General features: G+C 49.8%; 1 protein-coding gene across 4 annotated transcripts in view; it reads right to left on the bottom strand.

Moving 5' to 3' along the window:
• Positions 1–17,168, bottom strand: part of LOC133127991 (nesprin-1-like) — a 207,698-nt gene that overhangs the window by 55,021 nt on the left and 135,509 nt on the right. For all 4 annotated transcript variants that reach the window (XM_061241165.1, XM_061241158.1, XM_061241159.1 and 1 more), the window contains 16 exons: positions 15,019–15,144; positions 14,343–14,504; positions 12,353–12,547; positions 11,601–11,780; positions 9,931–10,122; positions 5,837–5,968; positions 4,820–4,920; positions 4,427–4,580; positions 3,997–4,128; positions 3,556–3,711; positions 2,996–3,205; positions 2,561–2,662; positions 2,350–2,469; positions 1,598–1,798; positions 1,049–1,222; positions 484–615 (listed from right to left, as the gene is read on the bottom strand). In XM_061241165.1, the coding sequence (XP_061097149.1) occupies positions 484–615; positions 1,049–1,222; positions 1,598–1,798; positions 2,350–2,469; positions 2,561–2,662; positions 2,996–3,205; positions 3,556–3,711; positions 3,997–4,128; positions 4,427–4,580; positions 4,820–4,920; positions 5,837–5,968; positions 9,931–10,122; positions 11,601–11,780; positions 12,353–12,547; positions 14,343–14,504; positions 15,019–15,144 (2,469 nt within the window). The remainder of the gene's footprint in view (positions 1–483; positions 616–1,048; positions 1,223–1,597; positions 1,799–2,349; positions 2,470–2,560; positions 2,663–2,995; positions 3,206–3,555; positions 3,712–3,996; positions 4,129–4,426; positions 4,581–4,819; positions 4,921–5,836; positions 5,969–9,930; positions 10,123–11,600; positions 11,781–12,352; positions 12,548–14,342; positions 14,505–15,018; positions 15,145–17,168) is intronic.

Raw genomic sequence — 17,168 nt, 5'->3', positions numbered from 1 at the left:
ATCACTGGCTGTGCTTCCAGGCTGTCTGTGTCCACCAATCACCATCGCTGTAGCTCCGTTGGTTGTTATTAATGAGCTCTGTGATTGGCGGAGCTCGTCTCTGTGCTTTAGCATTTAGGTGATGTCACAACTGCCATCTTGTATTATCCCTGTTCATTCACAAAAACATCTAAACAGGCATTTACTAAAAAGGTATGAGGCTTATACAGTTCCTTATTTACATATATATATACAGTGCCATGAAAAAGTATTTGCCCCCTTCCTTATTTCCTGTATTATTGCATATTTGTCACACTGAGCCTTACTCTCAGAGTGAAGTAGCCACCACAAAGTTTTGAGAAGCACACTATGCCACGATCAAAGGAACTTCCAGCGAAAAAAAGTTTTTCAAATATATCCGTCTGGAAGGGGGTTAAAAAGCCATGGATGTGTGTGGTAGAGTACTGTGCGTGTGAGTGTGCGTGCGTTTGTGACTATGAGTACCTGATAGAGGGCGATTCTCTCGCTGAGCCTCTCCTCTGTCTCCTCCACCAGGCCCACGATGGGGATACTGCCCTCCACGGCCTCCAGCTGCCTGTGCAGGGCCTGGTAGTCCTGCTCCAGACTGCTCCAGGACTGAGAGACACAGCACACGGACGGCAAGCACAGAGGGTCAAAAACCGGCACGTACACACACAGGCACGTACACACGTATGCACACACACGCAAACACACACACACGCACGCACGCACACACTAAATACACATCTCAATTCTACAAGTAGACAACAAAACAAGCAAATAAATACACTGTAAAAACATGACTTGAAAAAAATAAGCACGACTTGAGAAAACTTTAGGCTAAAATAATAACACTTGATAAAATCTATTACCATAGATATGAAATGAAACTAGGATAAATAATCGTGCAAGGTAAGACAATTTATCTTAAAATGAGAAAGACAATGACTGTGTGAATTTAAGTTTACAATCTCTATTAAGATTTTGTGCAATTGTGACTTTTTGTTGCAGCATAACGTTGGTTGTTAGGCAATGTTGGAGTGCTGACCTCCAGGATGTACTCCAGCTCAACGCCCCTCCTGTGGGCCTGCTTGAGGACCCCCTGGGCCTGGGCCATGGTCTCCTCCAGAGTCTGGCTCTCCCGCGGGAGCACAAAGCTGCAGATCTTCCGGAAGAACGTCTCCGTCAGGATCATGTGCGATTCCAGGCCCTGGAAGAACTCCTGGAAGGGGGAGAGGAAAGTGTCACAAATCTCGTCTGCCAAAAACCGTGTTCAACCCCGTCTGCCAAAAAACGTGTTCAACCTCGTCTGCCAAAAAAATTTGCCTGTCAAAAATGTTATTTGTCTGTCAAAAGCCGTGTTGAACCATGAACCATGTTCAAACTTGTTCATGTTTTCTGCAAGCTGCAACCAATATACTATAAATATGTGGGATATATGATCAATATATTTCACAGCAATGCCATCTACTGTGCTGTATAAAAGTGCCAATATTTTATACATGTGCCCTTACACTGAAATGTTGCAGTATCTTGGTAGCATATTTTAATTCAATATAGTTTCAATGCCCATTCCCTGAAGGAAGAAGAGACCTACCTTGTGCTTGTCTAGGAGATTCTGGACCTCCACCACCGAGCCGGCCATCATCTTCTGGTCAGCGGCCATCTTGTCCTGAGCGGTGTCGACGAGGTCGGCCAGGTCCTGCAGTGCGCGCTCGTATTGGGCCTTCAGGGCCAGGTTCTGGTTCAGCCCACTGCAGCGTGAGCCCACGGTCAGCACCAGCTCCTCATACATGTCCTGGGAAACATACAGTCCTCATAAGAATAGTGAAACCATATACAAAAAACAATGTCCTCATAAGAGTAGGGAAACAAGACATAACAGACAAAGTCCTCATAAGTGCAGTGAAACGAGACACAAACACAGCACTAGCCCTTTATCAGTTCCCTGTCAATCCTGGCAATCGGTGTATGGTAGCAACATATCTGTGTGTGCGTGTATGTTTGGGTGTATATGTGTGTGTGCGTGTTTGTATTTAACCTCCTAAGACCTGGCGTACACATGCGTGGACTCCACATTTTGGGCTGTACAACCATAATACTTAATTCTTAAGACCGAGAGTCCACATATGTGGACATCATTTTTCTCAAAAACTACATCATGTCAAAAGATGATGCTTAGTTTTTATACTTATCAGGTCCCAATAAGCCCAAATAGCAAAGAGAAATTAAAAATGCATACCAAAAAAGAGTGCGGGTCTTAGGAGGTTAATGTGTGTGTTTGTACATAATGTATGTGTGTGTGTGAGTGGGAGAGAGAGACGGAGGTAACTGAGTACACAACAGTACCTGCAGTTTGAGCAGCTCTTGCGTTGACACCTGGTCGGGGTGCAGCTCCTCGCCCCTGGTCTTGAGCTCGGAGATCCTCTGCTCAATCTCCCTCAGGCTGTCCTCCGCCTCTGAGATGGACTGCAGGGAGAGAGGGACCGCACTGTAAGGGAGCTGCTACCCCAGGGGTTACTGAGACAGGGGGGAACAGGGGAGGGGGAGGCCTACACACCTCCATCTGTTTGGAGGCCGGCCGGTCCAGGGCTTCGGTGAGGGTCTGCAGGACCTGGTATCTGGTCTCACTCAGAGCCGTGAAGAGCAGCCGCAACTCCGTCTGCGTGTGAGAAGAGAGAACCAATGTCAATGAAACTGATGCGTACACACACACACACACACACACATTCAACCACTGACCCACATACACCTACCGAGTACATAAAGTTTGCACAAACACACTCCCACACCGACCCACACACCCAGACACATAGACACACACCCTGAACCCCACTCTTAACTCTCACACACATGCAACCACTGACCCACATACACTTACATGGCACATGAAGTATACAAACCCCTACTCAAATACAAACCCCACACACACACACACACAGACACACACACACACACACCCTCCACACACACACACACACACACACACACACACCTGGAAGGCAGCGAGCTCCTGCATGCGTCTCCGGGTGTCCTCGCAGTGCTGTCCCACCACCGAGTCCAGGGCGCCCAGCCGAGCCGCCAGGCAGTCCAGCGCCTCCTCCATCACGGCCTGGTCCTCCCCGCCCAGCTCCTCCGAGCTCCCCAGCACCTCCCTGCTCCTCCCCACCTCCTCCGTCACCTCCGCCAGGTCCTTCCTCAGAGCCTGAGCGAGGACCACACCCCAACGCTCAGTCACACGGCCCACGGCACACGGTTTGCAATGTATTCCCCTTTTCATCAGGGATAACCAAGAATTGCATTCAATCAACATTTATCCTTAACATGTAAATACAAGCATGTGTTTCTGTATTCAGAAATGCAGCTTAACAGCTTATACTCGGCAAAGATCGTTTCTAAAGACAAAAATGCAGATTTTCTTGGTCAACGTTGGGCAAGTGTTGACTGAATCCACGCCCAAGTCCTATCTTGTTATGCACATCTGGTCCCGGTTTGCTGAAGAAATGTTCATAGAGACTGACGTCTTCCCTAGCTCCCGATGGCACGGACCCTTACCTCCTGGTTACAGAGGTGCGTCTCTGCGTTTTCGGCCAGCAGCACGGGACCGGAGAACAGGTTGCTCTCCACGCCGTCCAGCCAGGAAGAGCTGGCAGAGACGGCGGCGTAGAGCTGCTGCTCTAGGTGGATGCTCTGCTTCTCAGCGCCCCCTGTCTGTGGGGAGGACACATTACACAACGCCGTCAGTCTGCGCAGTGCTCGTTCAGCAAACACACTGGTGCCTCTCAACGCCCCCTGTCTGTGGGGAGGACACATTACACAACACCGTGAGTCTGCGCAGTGCTCGTTCAGCAAACACACAGGAGCCTCTCAGCGCCCCCTGTCTGTGTGGAGGACACATTCACCAACACCATCAGTCAGCGCAGAGCAGGATGGGAAAGGCACAGGAAACAGGATGTAGAGGGGAAACAGGATGTAGAGGGGCAGGCGGTGATGTACCTGGGAGCACGCCTCTTCATATGCCTGGCTGAAGTCCCCAAACAGGGACTTGAGGGAGGTCTTGTCCTGTGCCTGCACCTCCCCTTTGAATAAGGGCCCAGAGGAAGTGACCCTGCTGGGTCTGTTGTAGACCTGGAAGTCACAGAGAACAGAAACAGGAAGATGTTAAACGTAAAAATGTCTTCCTATGAAACAAGGCTGAACAAATGTGTAAGAAGATCCACCGGTATGTGCAACATTTGTCAAATGAGCACTACAGTAATACTAATGCTAATAATAATGCGAAATATAAATTAATTGCAAAATTCAGCAATTACTTCAAAGCATTATTAACAATCAAAATTATTACTACTACTACAATTATTACTACTACTACTACAACTGCTAGTAATAGTAGTAGTAGTAGTAGTAGTGGTGGTAATGAGCGTACTGGCTGCTTGCTGTCCTGCTCCACGGTGTTGTGCAGGAGCTGGAGTTTGGTGTGCAGCTCTTTGCTCAGACTGTCCCACTTCTGTCTCATCTGCTCCAGAGCCACCTGGGCCTCCTCCTCCAGACCCAGCTCCTGGGGAACGCACTCCAACGGACTGGGGGCGAGAGAGGAGGGAGGGGGTGGGGGGATGGAGAAAGAGGGGAGAGAGGGAGAGAGGGGAGAGAGAGTGAGGGAGGGGGAGGGGGGAGGGGGGAGGTAGAGGGGAGAGGGGGAGAGAGAGAAAGAGGAAAAGGGGAGAGAGAGAGCGAGGGAGGCAGAGGAGAGGGTTACTGGTGATCAGTGAGGCACAGAGCCGGCTGGTTCTGTATTACACCTGGCCTGAGGTGTGTGTACCTGGCTCCGTTGGGCGTGGTCTGCTGTGTCAGGATCTCCTCCCCCCGAGTGGCCACGGACTGGAGCAGCTTCTTCTGCTGATCCAGCTGTTCTTCCAGCTCCTGTACACACACACACACACACACACACACACACAGTGTACACACACACACACACATACACACACAGTGTACACACACACACACACACACACAGTGTACACACACGCACACACACACACACAGTGTACACACACACACACACACACACACACACAGTGTACACACACACACACACAGCACACACGCAGAGTACACACACACACACACGCAGCACACACACAGTGTACACACACACACACACAGCACACACACAGTGTACACACACACACACACACACACACGCACAGTGTACACACACACACACACACACACACAGTGTACACACACACACACACACATACACACACACACACACACACACACACACACACACACACACACACAGCACACGAATATCAGCATTCAAAAGACCACATACTCATCAAGTGCATCTGTACTCACTCCCTGTACATTACACAGCTGGTTACTGTTTCTGTGTCCTTGAAATGTCCTACTATGATCTTATCTATGAGGAAACAGCCATTGCTGTATAGAGCTGAAGCACTTTGAGCTGCTCTGTGCATGAAAGGTGCTATACAAACAGAGTTTGAGTTTTCATTGGCTCATTGAGGCAAAATCAAACACACCAGCCCTCCATGACTGGGTGAAATACGTAATCTTTTTGGATTCAAATACAACTTTGTTTGCCAAGTACCAAGAGGACCAGAAGGCAAGGTTTGCACTTTCTGAAAGTATTTCATAGGTTCCAATACCCCAGACGAGCTCAGTAGAAAAGTTATTTGAATCCAAACCAATGACATATTTGACCCAGGTCTGGCGTGACGGTGCACGGGATCCCCTTTCTCTCAGACCCCCCAGAGTAGCGTTTGACCCCCTACCCCCCTCCCTCTCCCTCTCCCCGGGGCGGTGGCTGCACCTTCTGTCTCTGCACGCTGTCCTGGTGCTGCAGGGAGCGGGTGGTCCTGGCCTGGGTCAGCCAGTCCTGCACGCTGGGGCTCTGCGACAGGACAGAGTCCGGCTCGCTCTCCTCCTGCTCCTGCAGGCAGCCCTGTGGGGTCAAGGGTCAGAGGTCAGGCAGGGTGCGAAAGGGGACCGGACGGGGGTCGTGGCGTTCCCACCCTCAGGCTTGCTCCGGGTAAGTTGGGAGGCTCCCTGCTTTGATTCACAAGCCTTTGGAAACACAGGTGTGCAGCCCTGGTCCTGGAGAGCCACAGGGCCTGCTGATTTGAGTTTTTATTGCTGAAAATCAGTGAGCAGTTCAGACCCATAAGACCAGGGCCCTGGTCCACAAGGCAGGGTGACTGAGTTCGCTGGATAACTGCACAATATAAAACCCAGAACAGAGCTTTTTAACTCAGTCCATGTTCCGGGTTTGGGAGATACACTTTTAAGGTTAGGGTTTTACTCGGTGCAGTTAACCAGCTAACGCGGTAATCCTGATTTGTGGAAAGGCCCCAGGCGAGGTGACTTAAACTGTGATCATCTCCTTTCATTAATCGTTCGAGTGCTGAGTCACACCTTAAGCCAGCCCACCCACCCTGTGACTCTCTGGGACCAGGTCTGTAGATCTCTCTCAGAGCTGGGTCACCTGGTTTCAGTAAAGGCTAGTGTTGCCCACGTCTCAGTGCAAGTCTTGCTTTATTTAACACACTGATCTACTAACATAGCCAGCCTGAAGAGCAGAAAACAGTGTGACCCCCCCGTCCCAAAGTGGAACTGATATAGAGCAACAGTACTAGAGGAAAGATTTCACAATTTGTTTTTAAAAGGAACTATGATTAAAAAGGAGCAGCACTCCTCGGCCAATCACGGCCTGAAGCTGGAATCTGCACAGGAAGGACCAATCAATGGACATTATGGGCTTGATTTAAGGCCTTTCACGTAACGGATTGTCCTTAGCTTTGAGGGACAATAGCAGCCATTTTGTTAAAGTGCTTCCTCCCAGGATGTTACCAAGGCAACGGAAGCAGTAATTCAGGAAGTAAAATGAGTGTACTTCAAATTCAAATTTGTAATTCAGTTCTTGTTTTTATAGGCATTTGTATATTTCAGGTTCCCCTTGAACAAAAAAATTCAATTTGAATGGGGGGGTTTTCAGATAAAATAAAGGATAAATTAAAAAAATACAAAGCTAAGGACAAACTGGAATGAATTAAAATTTAAAAAATTAAGCAACAACAACAAAGGAAATTAACCCCTTTCCATTTGATTACCCCTTATATCCATACTTCGATAGAAACAATACAAATACTACAAAATCAGTCTTATCTAATCACAGGAGGGCAAGACAACAGCCGAGTCCATGAAAATCTCAAGGCAGCTGTAGAAACCACACAGAAAGATTTGGGATAAATAGATTTTTGGCTTTTCGTGATTCTAGCATCTGAGACCCCAGAGTGCACTCTCTACAGGAGACGGGAAAGAGGGGCGTCATGACCCTCCAAACGGGTGTTTCAGCCGTGACTCTGTGATCCTAAACAGGGTCAGAGTCACTTGATTGGCTCACACAGGTCAGTGATTGACAGCTCCTTTCTCAGGTTCATGACCCCTCCCTCTCCCATCAAATCTGTCTACTGCCTTGCCAGGGTGGTATTTCAACACGACCAAAGATGATAAAACAGGTAAAGAGCTAAAGAAATAAAGAAATATGTCAATCTCAACAAGTATCTTAATACTATATTTAAACTTAAAACAGTATCTTAAAACAAGATAAAATGTTCAACTTAAGAGATAAAATTAAGATTAAATCTCATTACAAGACTGAAAACACTTGTTAAGAGAGACATTTCATTTGCAGTGTGTGCTGATAACAGTGAAAACGGTGTTCCTCTAAAACAATGACAAAAACCAGCCAGCGGCACCTGGGCCAGATATTCATGACTGGTAACCCCTCCTACCCCCCCCCCCCAAGACATGGCCTGCACAGTGACCTTTGACCTCTCTGTGTGACCAGCGCAGTGACACACAGGAGACAGCACACGAGCCCGTCTCCCACAACAATGGGCTGGTAACAGAGGGGCTGCTGTTGTCCTCCTACACTGCAGGACAAGCGGCCATTGACAGGGCAGTAGACGGACAGAGAGAGGCAGTGCCACACAAACACACAAAGCGCGGGACGCCGGACGTTTACATGCGCTCTCTGACCGCCTGTCAGCTCGTCCCACGCCAGAGAGGCCTGCGGGACAGACAGGAGCGCACACGTGAGTCAGAACGAACCCCCACAACCCCTCCCCAGAACACCACCCGCAGCCCTGTCAATTGGATTACAGCAAAGCTCCTAACTTGAGTTTGCGTCGGTTGCAGCACACTCAGCGCGGTCGGAAACTGCAGCCCCGGACTTAACGGCAAAGGCTGTCAAACCCTCAAGTTAAAGACTAGGAAGAAATGACCAGCTGCGGAGAGAAATGTACAGTGCACAGTGCAGGATGAAAACTGTGCACAGTCATTTGTCCGTTCCTCCGCAGTAGGTGTCGGTGTGAAGGGCCTTGCTCGTCAGCCTTTTGACAGCACGCTTCCACAGAAATAGAAGAGATAATCCCCTCTTAGTGATCTGGCTGCTATGACAAACTTTCTGACGAGTGAAAGTATGTTTTTTTTTTCTGGCACGGGGCAAAGTGTTGGCTCTCGCAGTTGATACAAGCTGACATTTTCTTTGTCTGCGTTTAGTAATTAAGTCAAAATTAATCAAAATTCTGATATTAGACCCAACCAGCAATTCCCTTTTGAGAGCATTGTTTACATATCATTAACAGGAAGGAAGGGGTCTCCAAGCTTCCATAGGGGGTCAAGGTCGCCCTGGAAACCCCTTCATTCCGAAAAAAACATCTGCCCCTCGAGGCTGTGATATCTGATGCGTAAGATTCTACATAAATACAGTTACTTCCCACCATTCTAAGCTACGGAATCACAGTAAGACAACTCATCTTCGTAAAGACACAATTTTCAACCAATGAGCTTCAATTGTTGTACAGCTGTGGAATGTTTTGGTACAGTGCCGGAAATGTTTTGGTATTTTGAAACCCAAAGTTAAGGACTATAAACACAGGCAGAGGGTGAGTCAACCTGTCAATGACAGGAAGGGATTTACAATGGTCTTGTAACGATGTTTTTTAACATGATAATCGTACCTATTGTACCTTTAAACGCTAATCTGGGTCAGCCGGGCAAGAACTCAGCCGCCTGAGGATTTCTACAGACGTCAGAGATTTCCCAGACTGCTCTTAACGAGACAGTCCAGCGTGACAGGGCAGTAATAGAAGGAAGTCGCGGAACAGGTGCATCTGTAAGACGTTCACACTGCTCCTTACTGTCACGCAAGCAAGGGAACAGAACTACCACAGAAAAAAAGCCTCACCTGGGATATTTATGCAGGTCAGACAGAGACAGGACTCACCTGCATGTAGATGTTTGTAATATTTACACTGGTGAGACTGTTGACTTGTTTGTAAAGGTGAGACCTACCTGTATATAGATGTTAGGGTTAGACTGGGAGACAGACAGTGCTCACCTGCATATTGACCAGTTTGAGGACCTGTATAGTGACCTGCTTAGCCAGGTGAGATAGGAGACTCACCTGTATGTTGACCTGTATGCGCAGGTGTGACAGTGCTCACCTGTATGTTGACCTGCTTGTAGGTGTTAGGGGTAGGGTTAGACAGGTGAGACTCACCTGTATGTTGACCTGTATGTGCAGGTGTGTCAGTGCTCACCTGTATGTTGACCTGTATGCGCAGGTAAGAGGGCTCATCTGTATGTTGACCTGTATGTGCAGGTGTGTGCGGGTGTGTCAGTGCTCACCTGTATGCGCAGGTGAGACTCACCTGTATGTTGACCTGTATGCGCAGGTAAGAGGGCTCACCTGTATGTTGACCTGTATGCGCAGGTAAGAGGGCTCACCTGTATGTTGACCTGTAAGCGCAGGTAAGACGGCTCACCTGTATGTTGACCTGTATGTGCAGGTGTGTGCAGGTGTGTCAGTGCTCACCTGCATGCGCAGGTAGGAGGGCTCACCTGTATGTTGACCTGCTTGTCCAGCAGCATCCTCTGGAGCTCCAGCAGGCTGGTCTTGAGGCTGTGCAGGCGTCCGGAGAGCTGCTCGGCCTCCTGGCGCGTCTGGGCCTTGCCCTCCATCAGCAGGCTCTCGCTGTGCACGGACAGCTCCGCCAGCATGGCCACCTTCTGCTCCATCTCCAGCAGCATGTTCTGCAGCAGCAGGAAGAGAGAGGCCAGCTCAAACATGGCCTCCGCCGTCGCCCCCGGTAACGTCACCGCCCCGCCGCTTTGGGCCCTCCCCCCTCGGCCCGGGCCACGCCCCTCACCGCCGGAGTTCCGTGGCGGTACATTGTCCCCGGGCGGCGACTGTTAGCGTTGAGCGCGCGACTGACTCTGACTCTTCTAGCGCTCTTCCCAGGAAAGAGAGCAAGCAAGAACTGTGGCAGGGTTTCAGAGCCGACATCGCTGAGAGCACCACTCTGAAAGAGCCGCACAGATCCCCAAGCCACCCCCGAGAGAGAGAGAGAGAGACAAAGAGAGAGAGAGACAGAGAGGGAGAGAGAGAGAGAGAGAGAGAGAGAGAGAGAGAGCCTCCGCCCGTCTCCTCCTGCCTCCTTGGTGTAGTCTCGTATGGAGCGTTGCGACCGTCTCCTTCAGCGGCCGTGAATAGACTGCTCGCGGACGGCCTCCCTCCCTCCCTCCCTCCCCCCCTCCGCTGGAGCCTCCTACTTGGATATCCAAGCAGCCGCCCCCCCCCCCCCCCGCCCCCCCACGGCTTCCAATGACATTCCAGGACCCAATTAATCAGCTAGGCCCGTTGCCCCCGGCAACCGCGACCAGCATCCAATGGGGCCGGGCCCTGCGTGGCCACGTGCGTAATCTCCTTACGGCTCTGACGGCTTAAGGGCCCACCTGAGTCCGTCTGCGCTAACGAGCGATTTCACATCCCGCACCTGCTCCCCCAGCCCCCCCCGCCCGGCACCCCCCCCCGGCCTGCTCTGAGCCCCGAAATTCAGAGGAACTCTTCTTCACTTCAGCATGACAGAGGGTAGTGCTGCCTTACCCCCCTCATCGTCCGAACATACCCCCCCTACCCCTCTCCCCCGCCAAGTGGCTCTAATCGGGAGACAAAGGCGTTTGTTTCCCATGGCAACTGCCTCTGTGTGGCACAAAGGCTCTGTGTGTGGGTGTGAGTGTGTGTGTGTGTGTATGTGTGTGTGGCTGCGTGTGTGCGTGTGTTTGTGTGAGTGAATGTGAGTGCGTGTGCATGTGTGAGTGTGTGCCTGTGCCTGTGTGTGTGTGTTTGTGTGTGTGCACGTGTGTGTATGGGTGTGTGTATGGTGTGTGTGTGTGTGTGTGTAGGTATGTGTGTATGTGTGTGTGCAGGAATGCACATCCTTGTTGGAAGCCATAAAGACAGGGGGGTCTAAAATCATTTGCTAAGGTACAAATATACATGTAATTAACACATTAGTCAGTAGTTAACAAAGTTAGGTTAAATATAGTATAAGTATTTAACATATTTATATATATTTATATATAAATATATAAGTTAAAGTGAAAAGTTATTTACATTACTTTATGCATAATTACATACAAAGTGTGACCATTAATCTTGTGAAACCATCAGAACCGGCATATCAGCCTGTTTGAGGTGTAAAATAGGTGGGCGGGGCATGGCGTTTTACCTGGCAGCTGATTAGCTGCTCCTCCATGTCCATCTCCAGGTGGGTGGGGCTGGGCCGGAGGGCGGAGCTCAGGGAGGTGCGTGTGGCGTGCAGCCATTGGTCGAGCTCGTCGGCCTCCGTGTGGCAGCGATTCAGGGCCTGAACCTGCCGCTGCTCCTCCAGCTGATCGCTCAGCCGCTCCTGCAGGGGGCGCCACACGTCAGACATACGTCCCCCTTACCGACCGACCCCTCCGCAAAACCTTCAACTGGGACTCATCCCAATCGCTTATGTTTCACCCCCTTTCTCCTTGTTCCTCGCCTGAGCCGGACCCGGATTGAGGTCCGTTAAATGTGAAAGACCATTAAATATTTCTTCCATGAGCTTGAAGCCAGGAGGCGCCTGAAGATTTATTGAGCAAGAAAATATGAGCGCATCCTTTGGGGAAGAAGGAGGTGAAAAATAAGCAATCGTTTCAAGCCTGGTCTTGAAAACTCCCACAGTAGTGGCTTCCAGAGAAGTTAAGAACATCCTAATCACACATTTGTGATCACATAACTTTAAATAGCAGCAATTCCTGTTCCCGAAGATCAACCATCCCATAGGTTTTCTTACGAAGTTACACCCCAGTTCGACACATTAACAGCTCAACTAGATCTCTAGCTCTGTTGGGGCTCAGATCCCCAGGAGCAGAGCTGGGAACCACCGTTTTAAAGGGTTCGATGGCGGGAGAAGTGGTAAAGTAGGCAGATGGTTGCCCCGGGTGACGGTACCTCCAGGAGTTGGCGTTTTCCGGAAGCCTTCATGCGGATGGTGGCCATCCGCTCCGCCAGCACGGTCAGGGTGGACTGCATGGCCAGCTGGTCGGCCGTGTCGGCGTCCATGGAGTCGGACGCCAGCTCCTCGGCGAAGCACGTCTGCAGGTCGTTTATCTCGTCCTGGAGCGTCAGGATCTCGTCCATCAGAGCCTGGGGGGGGGGAGGAGAGTCCATAAACTCACGGAGAAATAACCAAATATCCCCCACTGTATTCCATCATATTCCTGCCTCTAGAGTGCCCCATTGCATTCTGGGATAGACTCCAGCACCCAGGAAGAAGCGGGTTAGATAACGGATGGATGCATGGATGTATTCCATCATTTTGCTGAATTCTTTACATACTGTATGTAAAGTTGCCAGATTGAAGAACAACCAAAAGCAGTATGATATTACATCCCTCATAATGAATGTTTATGATTATGGCATAATGAGAAGAACAAGCCATTCAGCTCAGCAATGCTCACCATTTTCCTACCACTAAAGTGTAAAGTTGTGCTGCTTAGTTTACCTAGAAGTTAGACAATATCTAGCACCGTATCAAGCCTGGTCTTGAAAAATGTGAAGCTAATTACTTCAAATGACTTTGAAAAAAATATCTTTTTTAAATTTTTCTTTCTGTAAAGTTCTGTATGTTTGTATTCTATTGCTTTTGTCGTTTCTCCAGTTCCATGTAAAGCACTTTTTCACTCAGAGAGTGTAGAGCACCACACAAATAAACCCATTCCTGTTAATTACAGCTCTACCTCACCCAGATCTCTGCCCTCAGAAGAACCATAGCAGCACAGCAGGAGCAGGATAATAAGCAGTGTGTCCTGCGTGTGTCTTACGAGGGGTTATGAGAGAACGGCCCCGTAATTATACGCTATCAAACACCAAGCACGAACCGACGCACACATCTGCTCACAATCTGCTCATTATACACCATCAAACATCATCACCCAGACCCCACAGCTGCTGGTTTCTTTGGAAGGGAGCAGACACACACAATCCGATCATCCCAAACCGCACTAGCCTAACGGCGGGCTTGAAAGGGAATTGATGAGGAGGGAAAAGATGGGAGAGTCTGCCTGAATGTCGATAATGAAGTCACACCCTCTCCCCTCAACTCTCGTTGGGAGGTAGCTGGAAAGGTCTTAAAAGAAACGCAGGATATCAGAACTCAAGTCCCTGCCATCTTTCTTTTTACTATCAGCACATAATTTAGCATCAAGGCGGGCAAAATTTCATCCGGCGAGACAAAAAAGAAATCAAAACCCAAAAGAATCGCTTTCTCTTAATGTCTTAACCTCTTAAATAGGACATATTGAACAGGCCTGGAAAAAAAAAAATCTTGAGTGTTTTTGGTGCCGAGCCCATTGTCCTGTTTGGTAAATGGTAAACGGACTGCATTCATATCGTGCTTTCATCCAAAGCACTTTTACAACTAATGCCTCTCATTCACCCATTCACACACACACACACACACACACACACACACACAGACACACACAGACACGCACACCAACAGCAATAGGCTGCCATGCGAGGCACCAACCAGCTTGCTGGGAGCTCTTGCTCAGGGACAGTTCAACACACCCAGGGCAGGGGACCTAGACCTCATCTGGGAAGGCTGGTGGTTCAAGCCCGGGTGTAGCCACAATCACATCATGCCTTGAGCAAGGCCCCTTAACCCTACATTGCTCCAGGGGGTACTGTCCCCCTGCTTGGTCCAATCAACAGTAAGTCGCTTCGGATAAAAGTGTCAGACAAATAACTATAATAACCAAACCAGGAACAGTCTGATGGCAGATGACCACTCCTAGCCCCGGAGCTAATGTCTCCTGTCTGTGCCGCCCCCGCCAAAATCTTGTCCAAACCCGCTCTTCCCCCATCCCTCACCTGCCCCCCTTCCCCACTCTCCAGCCCCCCCTCCGCCCCTCACCTGTCCCCCCCCCTCCTCGCTCACCTGGTGGGCAGCCATCTGGCTCTGGGGGCTCCTGGCCGGCTCCAGGGACTCGTTGAGCTTCAGCTCCACAGACTCCATCTTGGTGGAGATGGACTGCAGGGAGTCCTGGTAGTGCTGCTGCCTCTCCAGGGCCTCGTACAGAGTCTTCTGCTTCTCACTGATCTGGGGTCAGCCGGGAGAGAGGTGGTAAATGCAGTACTCTCATTAACACGCGGCTGGGTTCTGTTTCCCACTGATCTCAGGTCAGCTATAGACAGAGGTGGGAAATACTGTGCTTGCATTAAAATGGGGCTGGGTTCTATTGCTGACTGATCTCAGGTCAGCTATAGAGAGAGGCGGTAAAGACTGCTGTAGAGAATTAGTTTAGTTATAGAGAGAGCAAGTGTTTTAGTCTCACGTTGAAACTTAAAATATTTCTTATTTAACTTTCTTGCTAAATAGGACAAAAATATTGCCAATGAGGTAATGCAGCTTACAAGATTTGCCAATGAGGTAAGACTAAAACAAGGTAATATTTTTTTACTTGAGAAAAAATAAAATCTTTCCTTGTGTCCTAACACAACACTAAAAAGCTTGTGAAGAAGGTAATGTCTTGCAGTGAGGTGTTAAAGGCCGGGGCTCTAAATCGGCAGTGAACGGGGTCCGGAGCCGCTCCGGAGCCGCTCCGCACACGCACCACGTTCTTCAGCGTCTCCCAGGAGCGCTGCAGGTCGTCCAGGTTGGCCACGGCGACGGGGTCGAGCGAGGGATCGTAGAGCTCCTGCAGGGGGGCCCGGCTGAGCGGCGCGCGTCCCGCCGAGGCCTGCGGGGGGCAGCAGAGAGCTCAGCTTCCCGTGCCCAGAACCCAGGGGGCCCAAGGGCCCGCCCGTCCCGGAGAGCACAACCACGCTCACCGTTATAGCCCGCGTTCAATCTACTCGTGTCCTTGACTGGGACCGACAAGCAAAAGCGAGACGTTACACTTTTTACTTCACAAACTAAGTCTGGACAGTTTGTTTTAGTGATCGCCGAACAAAGTGTGTTGAAGTGTGTGAAGAGAGGAAAAAGAAGTGTAGAAGTGTGCTCACTATACCCCTAACTCCATTGATAATGTTGTATTTAATTGTCTTAATAAAGAAGACAATGGAGAGAAAAAATATTTACTGTAAAACAACACACGCAGGCACGCACAGATATGTACTATAAAGACATGCATGGTACTTGAGTACCAGATTACAACTGTTAAAGATCAACTGTTTACAATGAAGTATGGAATATGTATGTAGTATAATGTCTGTTAATAAAAAAAACACAGGCTGGAGTCATAAACATCTGTCCATTAGTTTGATGTACATATACTGTAAATGCAAACATTAATTTTCTCCTCCCACAAACACAGTGATTTGAGCTAATCAACTGTAATCAACTGTAAGAACCGCTCATGCTATTTCAGCACACAGTGTCTGCACTGTTGCAGAACTGAACCGTTGGCATTTTCTCGACCTTTACTTTAAGGACTTATGCTGATTGAGCCCCAGCCCCTTGTTGTTTGCACTATGGCATGAACGCACCGCTGAGCATTTCTGTGAGATGTATGTCACGGACGAATGCTGACTGAATCCTGGCCAAAGAACGCAGCCCCGGAAGAGGCTGGACTGTGCTGCCCTTAGCCCACATCAGTGGCCTGATTCTAGGGCTCCGTTGCATGGCAAAGACACCAAAAAAAGCCCAAGGGAGGTTGACCAAACTACACAGGAAGCATAATGACAACTTCTGTGATGATTCTGGTTCAAAGTCAACTCAACCGGGCCAGAACCAGTGCAGATCGGACCCTGGGTCACTGGCTATCCGGACGTTAAATAAACAGTGTACATTTCACTCTGACTGAGTAGATTTGACCCTGTATAGAGCACACGTGATTTGGTTCCTTCTGTCGAATTAACACTGAATTAACATGCCACTCCGTCTCCAGACTCATACGGTCAGGGCAGCATTGCTTTGAAGAGGACCGCCGTGTACCACGGAACACCATGGAAACCGTGTAAACGTTGCTATCATAGCCACCGTGATCATCCGTTACACAGACCCAGGAGGAGGAAAGGTGGGCGCGTGTGTGATGCGAAGGGGACCGTACTCCGCTCTCTCTGGTGCCCCATTTCACTCCTGAACGCTGCTTTAAAAACTAGCCACTGCTGCGTGAACTCACTGCGCTCATTTCTCAATCAGAATCCGGATGATCGAATCCCGTTTACGCCCAGTGACGGATTAAAGCAAGACTGCGAGTTTGTAGCCAATAGGCTCCTGTCGCTGCTGTCAGGTACAGGTTATGATATATGATCTAGATCTGGTTCCTCAATCGGAAAAGGCGCCTTCAAAAAGGTGATGCTGGGACAAGCTACACATTAGCACACAAAAACATTAATCACGAAGCAAGACAGTGCAGTGGACTACGAGGGTTAATTCAGGATTACGTTTTAGAATTCTGATTTGAAGCATGATTTGTGAAAATTCTGATTTGCAGCATGATTTCTGATCGTAGCGTTGATTGGGGCATGGAGAGTTTTTAATTTCATGAAGTCAGTAAAATGTAAAAGCGGAACCCTGGACACCCCCCTGTCCTGCGGGGAGTCCCAGAGGCGGGACGGCGGGGTGGCTGGGCGGCGGGGTGGGATGGCGGGGTAGCTGGGCGGGATGACGGGGTGGCTGGGCGGGATGGCGGTATGGCGGGGTAGCTGGGCGGGATGGCGGGGTGGCTGGGTGGGATGGCTGGGTGGGATGGCGGGGTGGCTGGGCGGGATGGCGGGGTGGCTGGATGGCGGGGTGGCTGGGCGGGATGGCGGTATGGCG

The sequence above is a fragment of the Conger conger genome, chromosome 5 (genome assembly GCF_963514075.1).
Source record: "Conger conger chromosome 5, fConCon1.1, whole genome shotgun sequence".
Lineage (NCBI taxonomy): Eukaryota > Metazoa > Chordata > Actinopteri > Anguilliformes > Congridae > Conger > Conger conger.
Note: the sequence above shows the minus strand (reverse complement) of the source record. Positions and strands in the feature narration are given on the sequence as shown.